Below are 13,702 nucleotides of genomic sequence, written 5' to 3' on the forward strand. Positions count from 1 at the left end.
GACGTGGAGGATATATAGAGAAAAATCCTTCATTATCTTTGATGCTTCCTTGTTTAATCCTTGCATAATCCTCAGTATTTTTTGTTCCTATTTTTCAACATATAGTAAAAATGTTTACTATGCGTTCAACTCTATGTAAAACATTCTAAGGGACTTAAAAAAAAAAAGGAGGTATAGAAATCAGTCTGTGTCCTCTCCAAGCTTAGCATTTTACTGGGAAGCAGTACACAAAATGAACCCAACACAGATTCTGAAAAGCCAGTAAGCTTGCATAGGACTCTGAGCCCAGCCAGAAATATGCTGCAATAATTCAGACATGAGCTGATAAGGGGGTGGGGGGAGGTGAAGGTATTTCTGACAAATAAGAATGGGAAGGTCAACAAGGCCTGATTTAGTCATCAGGGGGTAGAAAGGGGAGTACTTCCAGGTTGCAAGTATAGGTGGCTGAGGCAGGTGGTTGAAAGAACCCTTATTGGAATAAGCTGCACATGCCCTCACACAGCACTCTCTACAGGTCAGTAGGCACACCTTGCCTGCTCAGAAAGTCACTTTTTTTAATTAAAAAAAATTTTTTTTTTTTCAACGTTTATTTTATTTTTGGGACAGAGAGAGACAGAGCATGAACGGGGGAGGGACAGAGAGAGAGGGAGACACAGAATCGGAAACAGGCTCCAGGCTCTGAGCCATCAGCCCAGAGCCTGACGCGGGGCTCGAACTCACGGACCGTGAGATCGTGACCTGGCTGAAGTCGGACGCTTAACCGACTGCGCCACCCAGGCGCCCCTAATTAAAATTTTTTAAATTGATTTTGAAAGAGCACACGCATGAGGATGAGTAGGGGGGAGGGGCAGAGAGAGAGAGAGGGAGAGAATCCCAAGCAGGTTCTGTGCCCTCAGCGCAAACAAGCCCAATGTGGGGCTTGAACTCTAACCAGGATCATGACCTGAGCCGAAATCAAGAGTTGTCCAGACACTCAACTGACTGAGCCACCCAGGCATCCTTCACTTTCACTTTGTAACATTCCTTCTTTCTGGGCAGGGATTTTGCTCAGTTAGGAAGATCTGAGCATCCAACCCAAGGTTCAAATTGAATAGCTTCTCTTTTGTCTAGGGAGAACACAGCTGCATGAGAGATTAGGAAAGAAACAGACTTTGTACTCCTCCTTCCTGAAAGTCTGAGGAAGAGAGAGGGATCTCAATTTATCATTACAAATCTATGGTTAGCTTTTGAAACTAAACTTCCTCTGCCTTTTGTCATTTTTTTGATACAGAAGAGTAGAGAGAGGTTTTTATCTGCTGTAACAATTAGGGCACATTTCCTTTTACTACGCAGCTCTGAAGCATTGTTATTATTATGAGGTTAAGAAGAATAACTCAAGACTGGTTCGGGTATACAAAACTCCATCAGGAAGGCAAAATCCAGGCAGATGACTTGTAATCCCACTGCCCCTGAAGTGCATTCCAAATCCTGAAAATTCAAGCCAGAAATTCCAATGCCGTTTAGTGAGCACCTACATGCCACACATTCTACTACACAGAGATTGTATTTCAACTGAGCGAAAAAGTAGACATAGAAGAAAATTCTCATGGGAAAGTGTGGCAACGAGGTGCATATTCCAAGACATCCACCTAAGACTAAAAGAAAATTAACCACTATTATTTCCTCCCACAGCACAATCTGCTGCTACGTGGGCAGCCTGTCTTGAGAAGCTCAATTCCAAACATCATAAGCAACTCGTTCACAAGACTCTATTCCTTGATCACTTCAAACAAGGTATTATTTGTAACCCACAACTCCATCCCTTCCCAACTTGAGTGGATGGGACAACAATCACGACAGACTCTGCTAAGTTTCCACAAATCATTGGTTTATTAGAAAGTTCCTTTCCCTAATTTTACAGCATATATATCTCTATCATATGTGATAAAGTTAAATACAATCTGTAATGTTTGTAAGTAAGGATAGGTTATTTTGTTTAAGTTTTAAAATCACTATTCTGAAAGTTAAAGAAAACTGCCCCCAGGAAGGTAGAGAGGCAGCCAGAGTATGGCTCAATCTACAAGCTAATGGGAAGCAGCACAAAAATGTTAATACTGTATTATTTAAATATTTACATGGGCTGAAAGCAAAGAAAAATGAGTCCCTTCACTTCAAACAGATGATTTCATTTTTCCAGTGCTAGTTATCCAAAGTGATGCTTCTGAATCAGAGGAGGAGCACTGAACAGGTAGGAGGCTCAGGCAGGAGCCTTGTTTGCCCAGCACTTGCTTCTCATAAACTCAAAACCTTTTTCTTTTGGGAATCTGAGAAGAAAGGCAGAACCCAGAGCCTTGGCCCAAGTGAGTAGGGTTTGATTTTTCCTGTCCGGTAACCACCCAACCAATTCCAGCCACAGGAATGGGTAGGGAAATGCCAAATAGAGAACTGCTACCTACACCAAAGATGAGACCTGCAATATAAACACCTTTGGGCCAGTACGTGAATTAGGTCTGAGAGCCCTGGTGAAAGGCAAGAGGAAGAAGAGGAATGAAGGTGGTACTTACTCCGGTAGGTGTCATGGGAGAAAAGGAAAAAAAAAAAAAAATCTTCACTGCTTAAACTAAGCTGGGCAGAAGGCATGGAAACTAGGAAGCAAAATAATCTGCAGTATCTATAAATATGCTCACCTCCCAACAAGGGGGGGGGAAGAAACTGTCCCAACTCATCATCCTCAAGTCTACTTCTACTTCTGTTTCTAGCCAACCCAGAAGGCACATTAAAAACAAAAGAAAACAAAAAACAACAACAAAAACAACAACAAAAACTGTCAGAGGGGGGCTAAGTACTAGGAAGGCAAATGGACTGCCCGGAACAAGGTCCCCAGAAAACCCAGGAAATCCCCCAGACAATCACTCTGAATCTCCCTGCTTCCAGAGAACAAAGCTCTCAAATTTCTCTCCTCCTCTGTGGGCTCACCTCTCTGTATAAAACTGCAAAGCACATGAGGGAGATGTCATAACTGAGGACCCCTCTGACACCCCCAGCTGACTGCTGCCCATTAGTTGAAAAACAAAAACAAAAACAAAAAACAACCAAATCCCAGTGCTGGGGGCACCACTTACTGCAAATTAACTAAACGTTCTGTCCCAGCAAAAAATGTTAAACAATTGTTCTTTTTTTGTTTTAACATTTTTATAGTTCATAACTTCAAAAAATACATGAGCTTGATAAAATATACATGCTTAGTCATTTTTGCATCTAGCAGAAAACAGATACTTTATTTTTTGTTTTCATTTTATAACCTTTAAAGTTTCTTAGTCCAACTAGGGCAAACATATTTACACAAAGCCACCAGAACAAGGATCACTTAAAGAGCTGGATGTAAAAAATATTATTGCAGTATACTACAAATATGGAACTTTTTTTTTTTTAATATGAGCTACAAAAAGCAGCATTTACGTTTATAGAGTTCAGTGCAATTTTTTACATTAAAAAAAATCCTATAAATTAAGAAGGAAACATCAACATGACAGAAGAAAATACACCCTTCAGACACATGAGCTCCTCTCTGGGGAAGCACATGGGCGACTCTATGTTCCGCATAGCTTCTATTCATGATAGGATCTTCTTTTCTGGGATATGCAGATACCTCTTCTGGGATGAGGGATATGAGGACAACAGTGCCAAATGTGTGGCTTTCTGTTTGTGTGGGAAGTGGACTGATTGAATAACAGCCTGAGTAGCATCTGGTTCCAGGTCAGACTCCCTTTCTACCTCACCCAGGATAGCATAAGGTCACCAAGGGATGGTCAAAGACACTGAGAGGGCAGGACCAGATGGACAAACCTCCGGCCAGAGAGGAAAAATGTTTTAAAATTTACAGAAGGGAAGAGTGGAGGATAAAAAGTAGAGGGAAGAGAGGAATATCCAAACTTGACAGTTTGGAGATGTTGCCGCAGAGGGGTGGGTAGCACTTACTGGTGTTCCCTAGCTTAGAAACACAGGAGAGGGAGGGACAAACAGAAAAGGGGGGAAGGGGAAAAAAAAATCCCTGATAGTAAACCCAAAGCAAACCTCAAATCTAAAACCACCCCTGCAAGCCAAAACTCGATTCTTTGGCTGTCAGACACTGCCCATCCCAGCTTCTACTTGCTGGTATTAATGGCTCAACACCCCCGAGGGAAGATATATGGGTCACCTTCCCTGGCCCTACCTGGGCTCCCATCCCCCAACTCATGTGCCATGGCTAGGCGGGTGCTGCAGGTCCTGACCTGAGAAGATGGGGTGAAGTAGTGGGTGAAGGTGGAGGGCGGTGGCAGCTGCTGCAGCAGGCCGCGGAGCAAGCAGGGTAGGGTAGAGGGCAGCGTGTGGGACAGGATGGAAGGTGAAGGGCCCAGGATGAATGGCTGAGGCGGGAATGATGTGGATGGGATGGCTAGCGAGAAAGGTGGCCGGGTGGCCAGGGATGATTGAGTGAGTGAGGTGGGACAAGGAAATGGGGGTCAGGTGGGGCTGGGGAATATGATGCACTTGGGCGAGCGGCTGGGGATGAGGGTGGGGGTGAATTCCGATGGCGGCGGCAGCTGCCGCTGCATGATGTTGCAGGATGGCATGCTGAACAGTTGTGATTGAGGTGGCAGAGGCTGTGGCTGGCTGCTGAATGTGGATAGGCTGCAGGGCTGGAGTGGCTGGGGCCAGGGCAGCCGAGGCTGGAAAGGCCTTTACTTGCTTGGCTAGAAGCTGCTGCTGGATGTGCTGTTGTGCGGCCTGCTGGAGCTTGCTGTACTTCTCCATCTCCTCAGGGGTGAAGGTGATGGGCTGGCTCTCTAGGGGGGCCAGGGAAGCATCCTCAGCCCCGTCAGCTGACTCAATACTAGGATCCCCACTGGGAGGTGCATAACTGGGGAAGTGCTCAAGGTCTGGTGCTATAGGCAGCAAGCTGGATTCCACAGGGCCTGGCTGACTGCCACTATCCAAGGACTCTAGGGTGTCCCCATCGCTGGGGTCTGGGAGGTAGTTATGGGAGATGGTGGGGTCCCCAGGATAGCAGTCTGAGTGCACTGGGGTGCCTAGTGGAGCAACAGGGTGATCAGCAGTAACTTCTTCAGACTTTGGCTCTTCTGGGGGTGGGTCTGATAAGGGGCCAGCTGTTTCCTCTGAGGGGAACTGATGTCCAAATGGGGCATCACTACTCCCTGGAGGCCCTTCTTCTGTCTCTGACTGTTCTTGCTCTTCCCCCCTTTCTAAGCCAGACTCTTCACATTTCTTGCTGTTCGGCTTTCGGGTAGCTGGGAGCTTCCCTATCAATGGAAGAACAGGCTTATTGCCAAGAGATGGGGGGAGCTTGGGCCCAAAATAACCTTGTGGGGGGTCCTTGAGCTTGAGCCCAGCTTTAGCAGGGGTGGCCAGCACCTCCTCACTCACACTGGGTTTCTTCTCCACTTTCCTTGACTGAATCTTCTCCAGGAGCAGTTTGGCAGTAACGGAGTTCTTGTCTTCGGGGCTGCAGTCACCTTCCGACCCCCTTCCGGCACCAATGTTGCTGTTCTGGGAGGGCAGGCCTGTCCCTTTACCATCGTCTCCTCTGCTGTCATCTTTCTTCCCAGGACCTTCTCCCCGGCCTGGTCGGAAATAGTGGGGAGACTGGGAGCGGTAGATTTTAGAGCGGATGAAGTCTCGACGACCAGAACGCCTCTCCTCAGGGCTTTCGTGACCCCATGATCCCTTCCTGGAACCTGATCGCTGGGAAGGGCTCCTGGTGCTGCGGCTGCGGTCACGGCTATAGCTTCGGCTCCGCTGCCAGCTGTGGGCCGTGGTGCTGCGGCTTCTCCGTTTGCTCCGGCTGCGACTACAGCTGCTGCTGCGGCTGCGGCCCCGGGACCTTGAGCGCTCCCTGGTATGACTCCGAGACCGGCTTCGGGACTGGCTGCAACTGAGGCTATAGTCGTCATCAGAAGAGGAGTACTTGTGCCGTTTGGACCGGTGTTTGGAGCTGGCATAGTCCGAGTCGTCAGAGTCATGGGAGCGCTTGGAGTGCCTTCGAGATCGGTCACTATAGTCACTGTAGCTGTCATCAGAGTAACTGCGCTGTCTGCTGTAGCAGCTCTGGTCTGAAGAAGCATCGGAGCTACTTGAGTAAGAACGCCGGGAGGAACGGTGTGAGGAATGGCGCCGGCCCGACCGGGAACGGCTCCGGGAATGCTCACTGCCTGAGTCTTCCTCCTCTTCCTCCTCCTCACTGTACTGGGACGGAGACTTCTGGTGTAGCCGGTGTGACGAAGCATCGTCACTATCTTCATCTCCACTACTGGGTCGACTTCGATGGCTGGACCGGCTGCTCCGTTTGGCGCCAGCTCTTCGCTGGCAGGATGAAGTTAGAGGCTCACCTTTGTGTTTCTTCCCACCATGATCCTGGGAGCTGCCACCACCTCCACCTTCGTCCTTCTTGCCGCTGCTCCCTTCTTCAGCTGGGAGGGATCTCCGCTGGGAGTCATCTTGAGCTCGCCGCCGTCGTCTTGGTGGTGCAGGGCTACCACTCCCAGGGGGTTCTGGTTTGGGTCCCCGTTCAGAATCCGCGGGGGCCGATGACTTGTTCTTCTTTCGTTTTCGTTTCTTGCGCTTCTTAGACTTCTCCCCAGACTCTGTCTTAGAGCTTTTCTCTTCCGGGTCAGCCTTATGTTTCCGTTTGTGTTTGCTGGATTTTTTGTGCTTCTTTTTCTTTTTGTGTCGGTGGGACTTCCCAGATCGTTCTTTCTTGCTAGGAAGGCTTCTCCCTGTGTCCTCTGTCTCTGACCCATGGCTGCCTCCAGGTTCTTGCTTGTTCAGACTGCTACAGGCAGACCCAGAAGCAGGTGCATCCATTCTGCCTCCTGAGGAATGTTCTACGTTCTCTCCACCCTCTTTGCTTTTATTTGGCTCACCAGCATCAAGGCCCTGGAGATGGTCCTTTGAGGAGCCTCCTATGTCCTTTGGTTTTTCGGTCCCTTTAGCTCTGGCATCTTTGTTCCTTGAAAGTTTAAAGTCAAAGTATAAAGGGTTACAACTGTATGAAATGGAGGGTTCTGCCTTGGTAAAAATTAAGAGTTCCGATGGCCACTGGAGGGCAGTGCTTTCATCTTTGCTCAAAACTGGAAAGAAGGGACCAGTAGGATGTTTGGGTCCCTCCTGGCTTTCTTTCCCTGCTGGGGTGATCTGAGAGGTTTCTTTAGAGGGGTCAGACTCACATATTTGATTCTCTGAAGCCTTCTGACATGGACTCTCTAAACTCTGCTCACTTACATCCCCTCCTGAGGTCTTCTTTGTCTCAGCTTTGCTTCCAGGCTCTGAGGGCTCTGCGGCACTGGTTTCTGTCTGTTGCTCCAAGACTTCATCAACTGTCTTTTCTGCTCCTTGGCTTGCTATCACCTTGATACAGCCTTTAGGCTTGGGAGAACTGCTTTTTTTGCTCTCTAGGGCATTCTTTGGGTGCATACTATTATCACCTTCCATCTGTTCACTGGCTCTCATAAAGAGTAGGAAGGGGAAATTTGGTTTTACTTTGCAGTGTGCTGGGGGAATGTAGTGGTAATACTCTGGCTCTGCAGCCCCAGCTCCTTCTTCTCGCTTCATTCTTTTTAACTTAGATAATGTTGAGGCTAGGGACCCTCCATCCTGAGGGTCTTCATCCTCTTTTTTACCATCAAGATTACTGCTACCATCAGATTCTCCCATCTTCTGCAATCCTTGGTCAGAACCTTTCTCATCAGCTTTGGCTCCATCTTCAGAGGGTCCTTCCTCTGCGTGGTCCTTGAACACTGACGCTATTGATTCGAGTTTGACAGGAGCCTTCTTGGCAAAGGAAAATGACACTCCCAATTTCTGCAGTGGAGTTCCTGGATTATTCTTAATGCCAAAGCTGATGCCTTGGGAGGCTAACCCAGGAGCCTGTGCCAGTCCAGAGGTATTAGTGCTTTGTATTGCAGTGAAAGGGCCTCCTTTATCTGTGGAGAATTCAGATCCCAGGCCACAAGTGGCTGTGGCACTTGTGCCACTGTTTGTAGCTGACTCATCTTTATCATCATCTCCGCCTTCTTCATCTACAGCCACTGTGGTTGGTCTGAACATGGGACCGCTTCCAGGTGCACTGCACAAGGGTTTAGAAAAATAACAAAAAAGGTTAGCGGTATACACTTCATACTTCTCATATAACACTTCTCTCTCACGTTCCACCGTTCATTGCAGGTTGGACCCGAAGACACCGAGTGGCGGTCATTTCCTAGCCCTGTGCCAAAAAGAGATACTTGCTCAGTGGGTTTAGGCAAAGTCTCATACTGTTAGCATGCTAATTAGCTGTACTCCCAGGGCCAGCCAGTTAATACTATTTCTTCCTAAGCTGTCCAGAATTTAAAAAGCTTTATTACACAATTCAAATAGTCTGTCATTACCACCTGGTACAGCTGACCCATCCTGTATTTGTTCTCATTTCTTTTTTAAGTTTATTTATTTTGTTAGGTAATCTCTACACCCAATGTGGGGCTTGAAGATCAAGCGTTGTGTGCTCTTCTGACTGAGCCAGCCAGGCACTCCTGTTCTCATTTCTTACTGAATCATTCCACCCATCAGTATGCCATCAAATGGGTGGCTGAACATCTACTCACAAAGATTGTATTTCATTCAGCTCAAAAAACCCCTCTAATTTCCTCTGTGTTTTCAAATTATACTTTTTTTTTTTTAAGTATATCCATTTATTTTGAGAGAAAGAGTGAGCATCGAGTGGGGCAGGGGCAGAGAGAGGAGAGAGAATTCCAAGAAGGCTCCACACTGTCCGCACAGAGCCCGATGCGAGGCTAGGACCCACATGACCTGAGCCAAGATCAAGACTGGACGCTTAACCGAATGAGCCACTCAGTTGCTCCTCAAATTTTACTTTTTAAAATGTGGATATTTTCTGAGTTTATCACAGTCAGAAACTTCCACTGTGTTACTCTATGGTAGTCTCTGGTTAGTATGTCTGGCATTTGCTTTGGTTTTTTGATTTCTGGACATTCTGTACGATGATCATGATGCTACCAAACACTTTCTCAGCTCTGAAAAAAGGAACACAGAGAAGCCTCAAAGCCAGTGTTTTAAACTCATGTCATGTCTGAAATTTTTACAGTGTGTGGACTATACACTTGAGGTACCTTTCAAGCCAAACTTAAGGTAAACTTATCAGGTATCTATTTAGATGAAGTCTTGTTATCTGATCCCTAGCTACAAGCTATCCTAAATTCAGGGACTACATATATTTGGATATGTTATCCCTTGTTCTCTAAAAACTCTTGCTAATGAAAGACAGGAACCCAAAAGATTTAGATAGCAAGAGACACACTGTGCCACGAAACCTACCTCATGGCAAAGAGACCCTCTAGGTGAGTAAGAAGGGATCTTATTTTGTTCTTTTGCTTACTCTTTACCATGTTAATTCAATAATACATATGATGGGGTCATGCATTATTAATTCTGGGACAATGAAATACCTGATGATTGGTCAAACCTTCTTTTATTCTCCCAAGAGATTACTTGGTCATCTTTTAACTGTTTGCTTATGAAACTGACAACTACCAAGACACTTCTGAAGAAAAATATGTATTAAAATACATCCTAAGTTAGAAAGTGACCCGGTATATACTTTTTGAGAAGATAGCTTTATGATATGCCCAAGAGTAACATGTTACTATATAAAAAGCTGCCCAAAGAAGGAATCAGAACCAGTTTATAGGCAGTTTAACTCAACATTAGAGCTCAGCAGTTAATTCTGTTTCACAACTTATACTATGTGTTCTCTCCCTTCCTTCTTTTTCCAAAACACTCAGAGAAGTAAGTAAAAAAAGGATCCAGAGACAAAATGAACCTAGTAAGTCCAGGAACTTGGTATCTGTGGCCCCAACTTGGCTGTAAACTTTTAAAAACCATAGTCAGGGGCGCCTGGGTGGCTCAGTCGGTTGAGTGTCCGACTTCAGCTCAGGTCACGATCTCGCGGTCCGCGGGTTTGAGCCCCGCGTCAGGCTCTGGGCTGATGGCTCAGAGCCTGGAGCCTGCTTCCGATTCTGTGTCTCCCTCTCTCTCTGCCCCTCCCCTGTTCATGCTGTGTCTCTGTCTCAAAAATAAATAAACGTTAAAAAAAAAAAAATAAAAAAACACAACCATAGTCATAGTTTCTTTCTACTGTAACCAGTTACTTCCTTTGATCCTGGACAGCCATTAAAAACAAACATGGGGGGCACCTAGGTGGCACGGTCGGTTAAGCGTCTGACTCTTGATCTTGGCTCAGGTCATGATCTCATGGTTCATGAGTTCAGCCCCACATCATGCTCTGCGCTGACAGCGTGAATGAAGCCTGCTTGGATTCTGTCTGCCTTCTCTCTGCTCCTCCCCTGCTTGTGCTCTCTCTCAAAATAAATAAACTTGGAAAAAAACAAACAAACAAACAAACAAACAAACAAACATGGGGGCCTAAATCTTTCTCATCAGGGCACATACTGCATGAATCCTCAGATGCTTTGGGTCCCCAAAGTCTAGTTGCTTGGAAATTCCACCCCAAGTGGGGTAAATTCCACCTAAGGCTAAATACCAGCTCCCAAGTTGATAATCATCAAGAACCATGAAGGAAGATTAAAAAGAACACTCAAGAAGGTAGGAACCTGCAAAGAAATAAATGGATAGAATACTTAGGTTTTAGTGGTTATTACTAACTGTATAGTACTTAAAAGGAAGTTATAACACTTGAATCTTTGCGCCAGTACTTTTTAGCTATAAAACAGAATACTGTAATATATGTGCTTTTCTACAGAAGAATGCTGAAAAATGGGAAAAATATTTGTAGAATTTATCAATTTACTGAGCATCTTCTATGGCATGGCACTCTAAGGCCTTTTTTTATTTTTTATTATTTTTTTTTATTTGAGAGAGAGAGAGAGAGAAAGAGAATGAACATGAGCAGGGGAGAGGGGCAGAGGGAGAAAGAGAATTTTAAGCAGGCTCCATGCCCAGTGTGGAGCCTAATGTGAGGCTTGATTTCACAACTATGAGATCATGACCTGAGCTGAAATCAAGAGTTGGACACTTAACTGACGGAGCCACCCAGGCTCCCCTATAATGCACTTTTGATGAAAAGATAATCACTCCTCACAACTGTAAGAGGTAAATTGTTACTATTATCATCTCCATTTTATAGATAAGGAAACTGAGGCATAGAGCTTAGATAACTAAGGTGGGACAGAAGGTAGGATAGGGCCTCAGAAGTGCATATTCCTCATCAGTATATTACACTCTAATTACAGATATGCTTTCAGTTTGAAAGAAAGATACACTAATTAGTATTGTAATTCCTTTTTTATTTTTTTGACAGGAAGAGTGAGCGGGAGGGAGGGGCAGAGGGAGAAGGAGAGAGAGAATCTTAAGCAGGCTCCATGCCTAGCACAGAGCCCCACAAGGGGCTTGATCTCACAACTGTGAGATCATGACCTGAATTGAAATCAAGAGTCAGATGCTTAACCAACTGAGCCACCCAGGTGCCCCAAGGGTTATAATTCTTAAATCTTAAATCTTAAATTATAATCTAAAATCTTAAGGATTATAACTATCTGTAGAACCCTCTGGGAGAAAATATCCTCAGGGTGCCTGAGTGGCTCAGTCAGTTAAGTATCTGACTCGTGACTTTTAGCTCAGGTTATGATCTCACAGTTCGTGAGTTTGAGCCCCACAGAGGGCTCTGTGCTGACAGTGCAGAGCCTGCTTGGGATTCTGTCTCCCTCTCTCTCTGTCCCTCCCTGTCGTGCTCTCTCAAAAAAATAAATAAAAATAAAACCTCGAGAGGAAAAAAAAAAAAAAGAAAATAAAGGAACATATCCTCACCATTCAGCTTGTTTCCTTTGCTCAGCCAATTCATGGAGCCGCCGAAGGGCTTTTTCCTGTTTCTTCTCATCTTTGCGGGATCTTGAAGAGACATTTCGAGCAAACTCTCTCTGCTTGAGATCTTTCAATCTCTGGTGTAACAACAACAACAACAAACAAAAACAAAGGGAACAGAGGGTGGGTGATTTAGAATAATTTGGGGATCCTGAAAACAAGGCCTTTAGAATATTTACCCTCAATCAATGGTTATAGTGCTAGCGTAGAACACACTGTTTAATACTCTCAGTAACTGAAACCACAATGGCAGATTACTTTGGATAAAACACTTGGAGTACCTGCATTTCTAATTAGGACAGCATACCACTTACTTTACTGGGCAAAATTAAATGTTTTCAGATACAACAAGCAAATTTTAGAACATTAGGAGGAAAAAAAAGGGACTATTTAATCACCTGCTCCTCCAGGATGCAAAACTAAACAAACAGAACATGAGATAAATTGTAATAACACAAGCCAAAGAGAACAGAAAGGGGTTAGGCTAGTACAGAAAATTACCCAGGAGTAAGATCTTAAAAAGCAATGTACAGCTTACATGGGGAGGTTATGTGAATCAAAACAAATAGAAAGCATACTTTTATTTCACCATAAAAAGGTGCTATTTCTTTTCAGCATGAAGTTTTCCTGTGACTATCACACAAACCATCTTCCAATGCTAGCATGTTCAGAGCTCACCAGTCTGACCACTTGCGTCTGGTCAGTCTGCTGAAATTAGAGAGTAATATGTATAGCTTTTCCATTCCTTCATGGCCCTGAGAGGAACATCCAGGGGATGAGGAGAGAACAGAGATAAGTCAAAGGATTTATTACTTAAAATCCTGATAAAAGAATGAATCTTTTATTCTCAGAAACTAGTATATAATTTTCCTTAAAACAAAACAAAACAACAACAACCAAAAAAGAACAGTGCTGATGACACACTGGTGACAAAGTCCAGACATATCTGCAATGAAGACAGAACTAAAATTATTTCCAACACACTAGATAATATAAAAAACAAACCAAAACAAAACACATACATTAGCCTATGCTTTTACAATAGCATTAGGAAAAGGAATTTGACCCAATATAAAGTGGACATTGCTTTGTGGAAGGGCATGATGTTCAACAGACAGAGGAATTTTCATATCTAATATTTATGAAATGTGTTTTGAATATTTTTGAATTGGGAAGGGAAAAGGGTGGAAAGACACACACAAAAAAAGATATACAGCTAAAGACACTAGTAGAAAAACTCACTCTTGTGATCTGGGCTCCCAAATTAGAAGGATTTGCTTTCAATACATCAGCTGAAAATGTCACATCACAAAGAAAAAAAAGTAAAAATAAAACAAGAGTGGAAGAGAAAAAAAAATAAAGCAAGCATTACTACACAGGCTCTCTTAGTGAATCTGCAAACTATTATACTGAACAATCAGGGACAAAGCCATCAACTCTAAAAGGGTGGGGGAGAGGGAAGCACCTGTACAACACATATATGTGTACATACACAGAGACTGACACAGTAATAATCTCTCCTGGATACATGGACCTGTCTACATTCAGGAAAAATAGTTAACAGAACTTCAGGAAAGACCACTGCTACCTAGAAACCGTCTATCTTATTTTCATTTACCTTTATTTTGGGAATGTTCAAGTAACCAACAGCTGGCAAAATGTTTTCCTAAAGCTGGCTATCCAGAATTAAGAATTTTATAAAAACCACTTCAAGACGGTGGATCAACTATCTTGAATAAATATGAATTCCAATTTCTTCCTTTCAAGGAGAATGAGACAGAAAGAGCCTGTCAGG

General features: G+C 44.4%; 1 protein-coding gene across 11 annotated transcripts in view; it reads right to left on the reverse strand.

Annotated features, from left to right (window-relative positions):
* Positions 1–1,846: 1,846 nt before the first annotated feature.
* The window catches only part of GPATCH8 (G-patch domain containing 8), a 100,650-nt gene continuing 88,794 nt past the window's right edge, over positions 1,847–13,702 (reverse strand). For all 11 annotated transcript variants that reach the window (XM_060645902.2, XM_060645904.3, XM_060645907.3 and 8 more), the window contains 2 exons: positions 11,854–11,984; positions 1,847–8,101 (listed from right to left, as the gene is read on the reverse strand). In XM_060645902.2, coding sequence (XP_060501885.1) covers positions 4,213–8,101; positions 11,854–11,984 — 4,020 coding nt within the window. In that variant the 3' untranslated portion in view covers positions 1,847–4,212. The remainder of the gene's footprint in view (positions 8,102–11,853; positions 11,985–13,702) is intronic.

This window comes from Panthera onca, chromosome E1, assembly GCF_046562875.1.
Source record: "Panthera onca isolate mPanOnc1 chromosome E1, mPanOnc1 haplotype 2, whole genome shotgun sequence".
Classification (NCBI taxonomy): Eukaryota; Metazoa; Chordata; class Mammalia; order Carnivora; family Felidae; genus Panthera; species Panthera onca.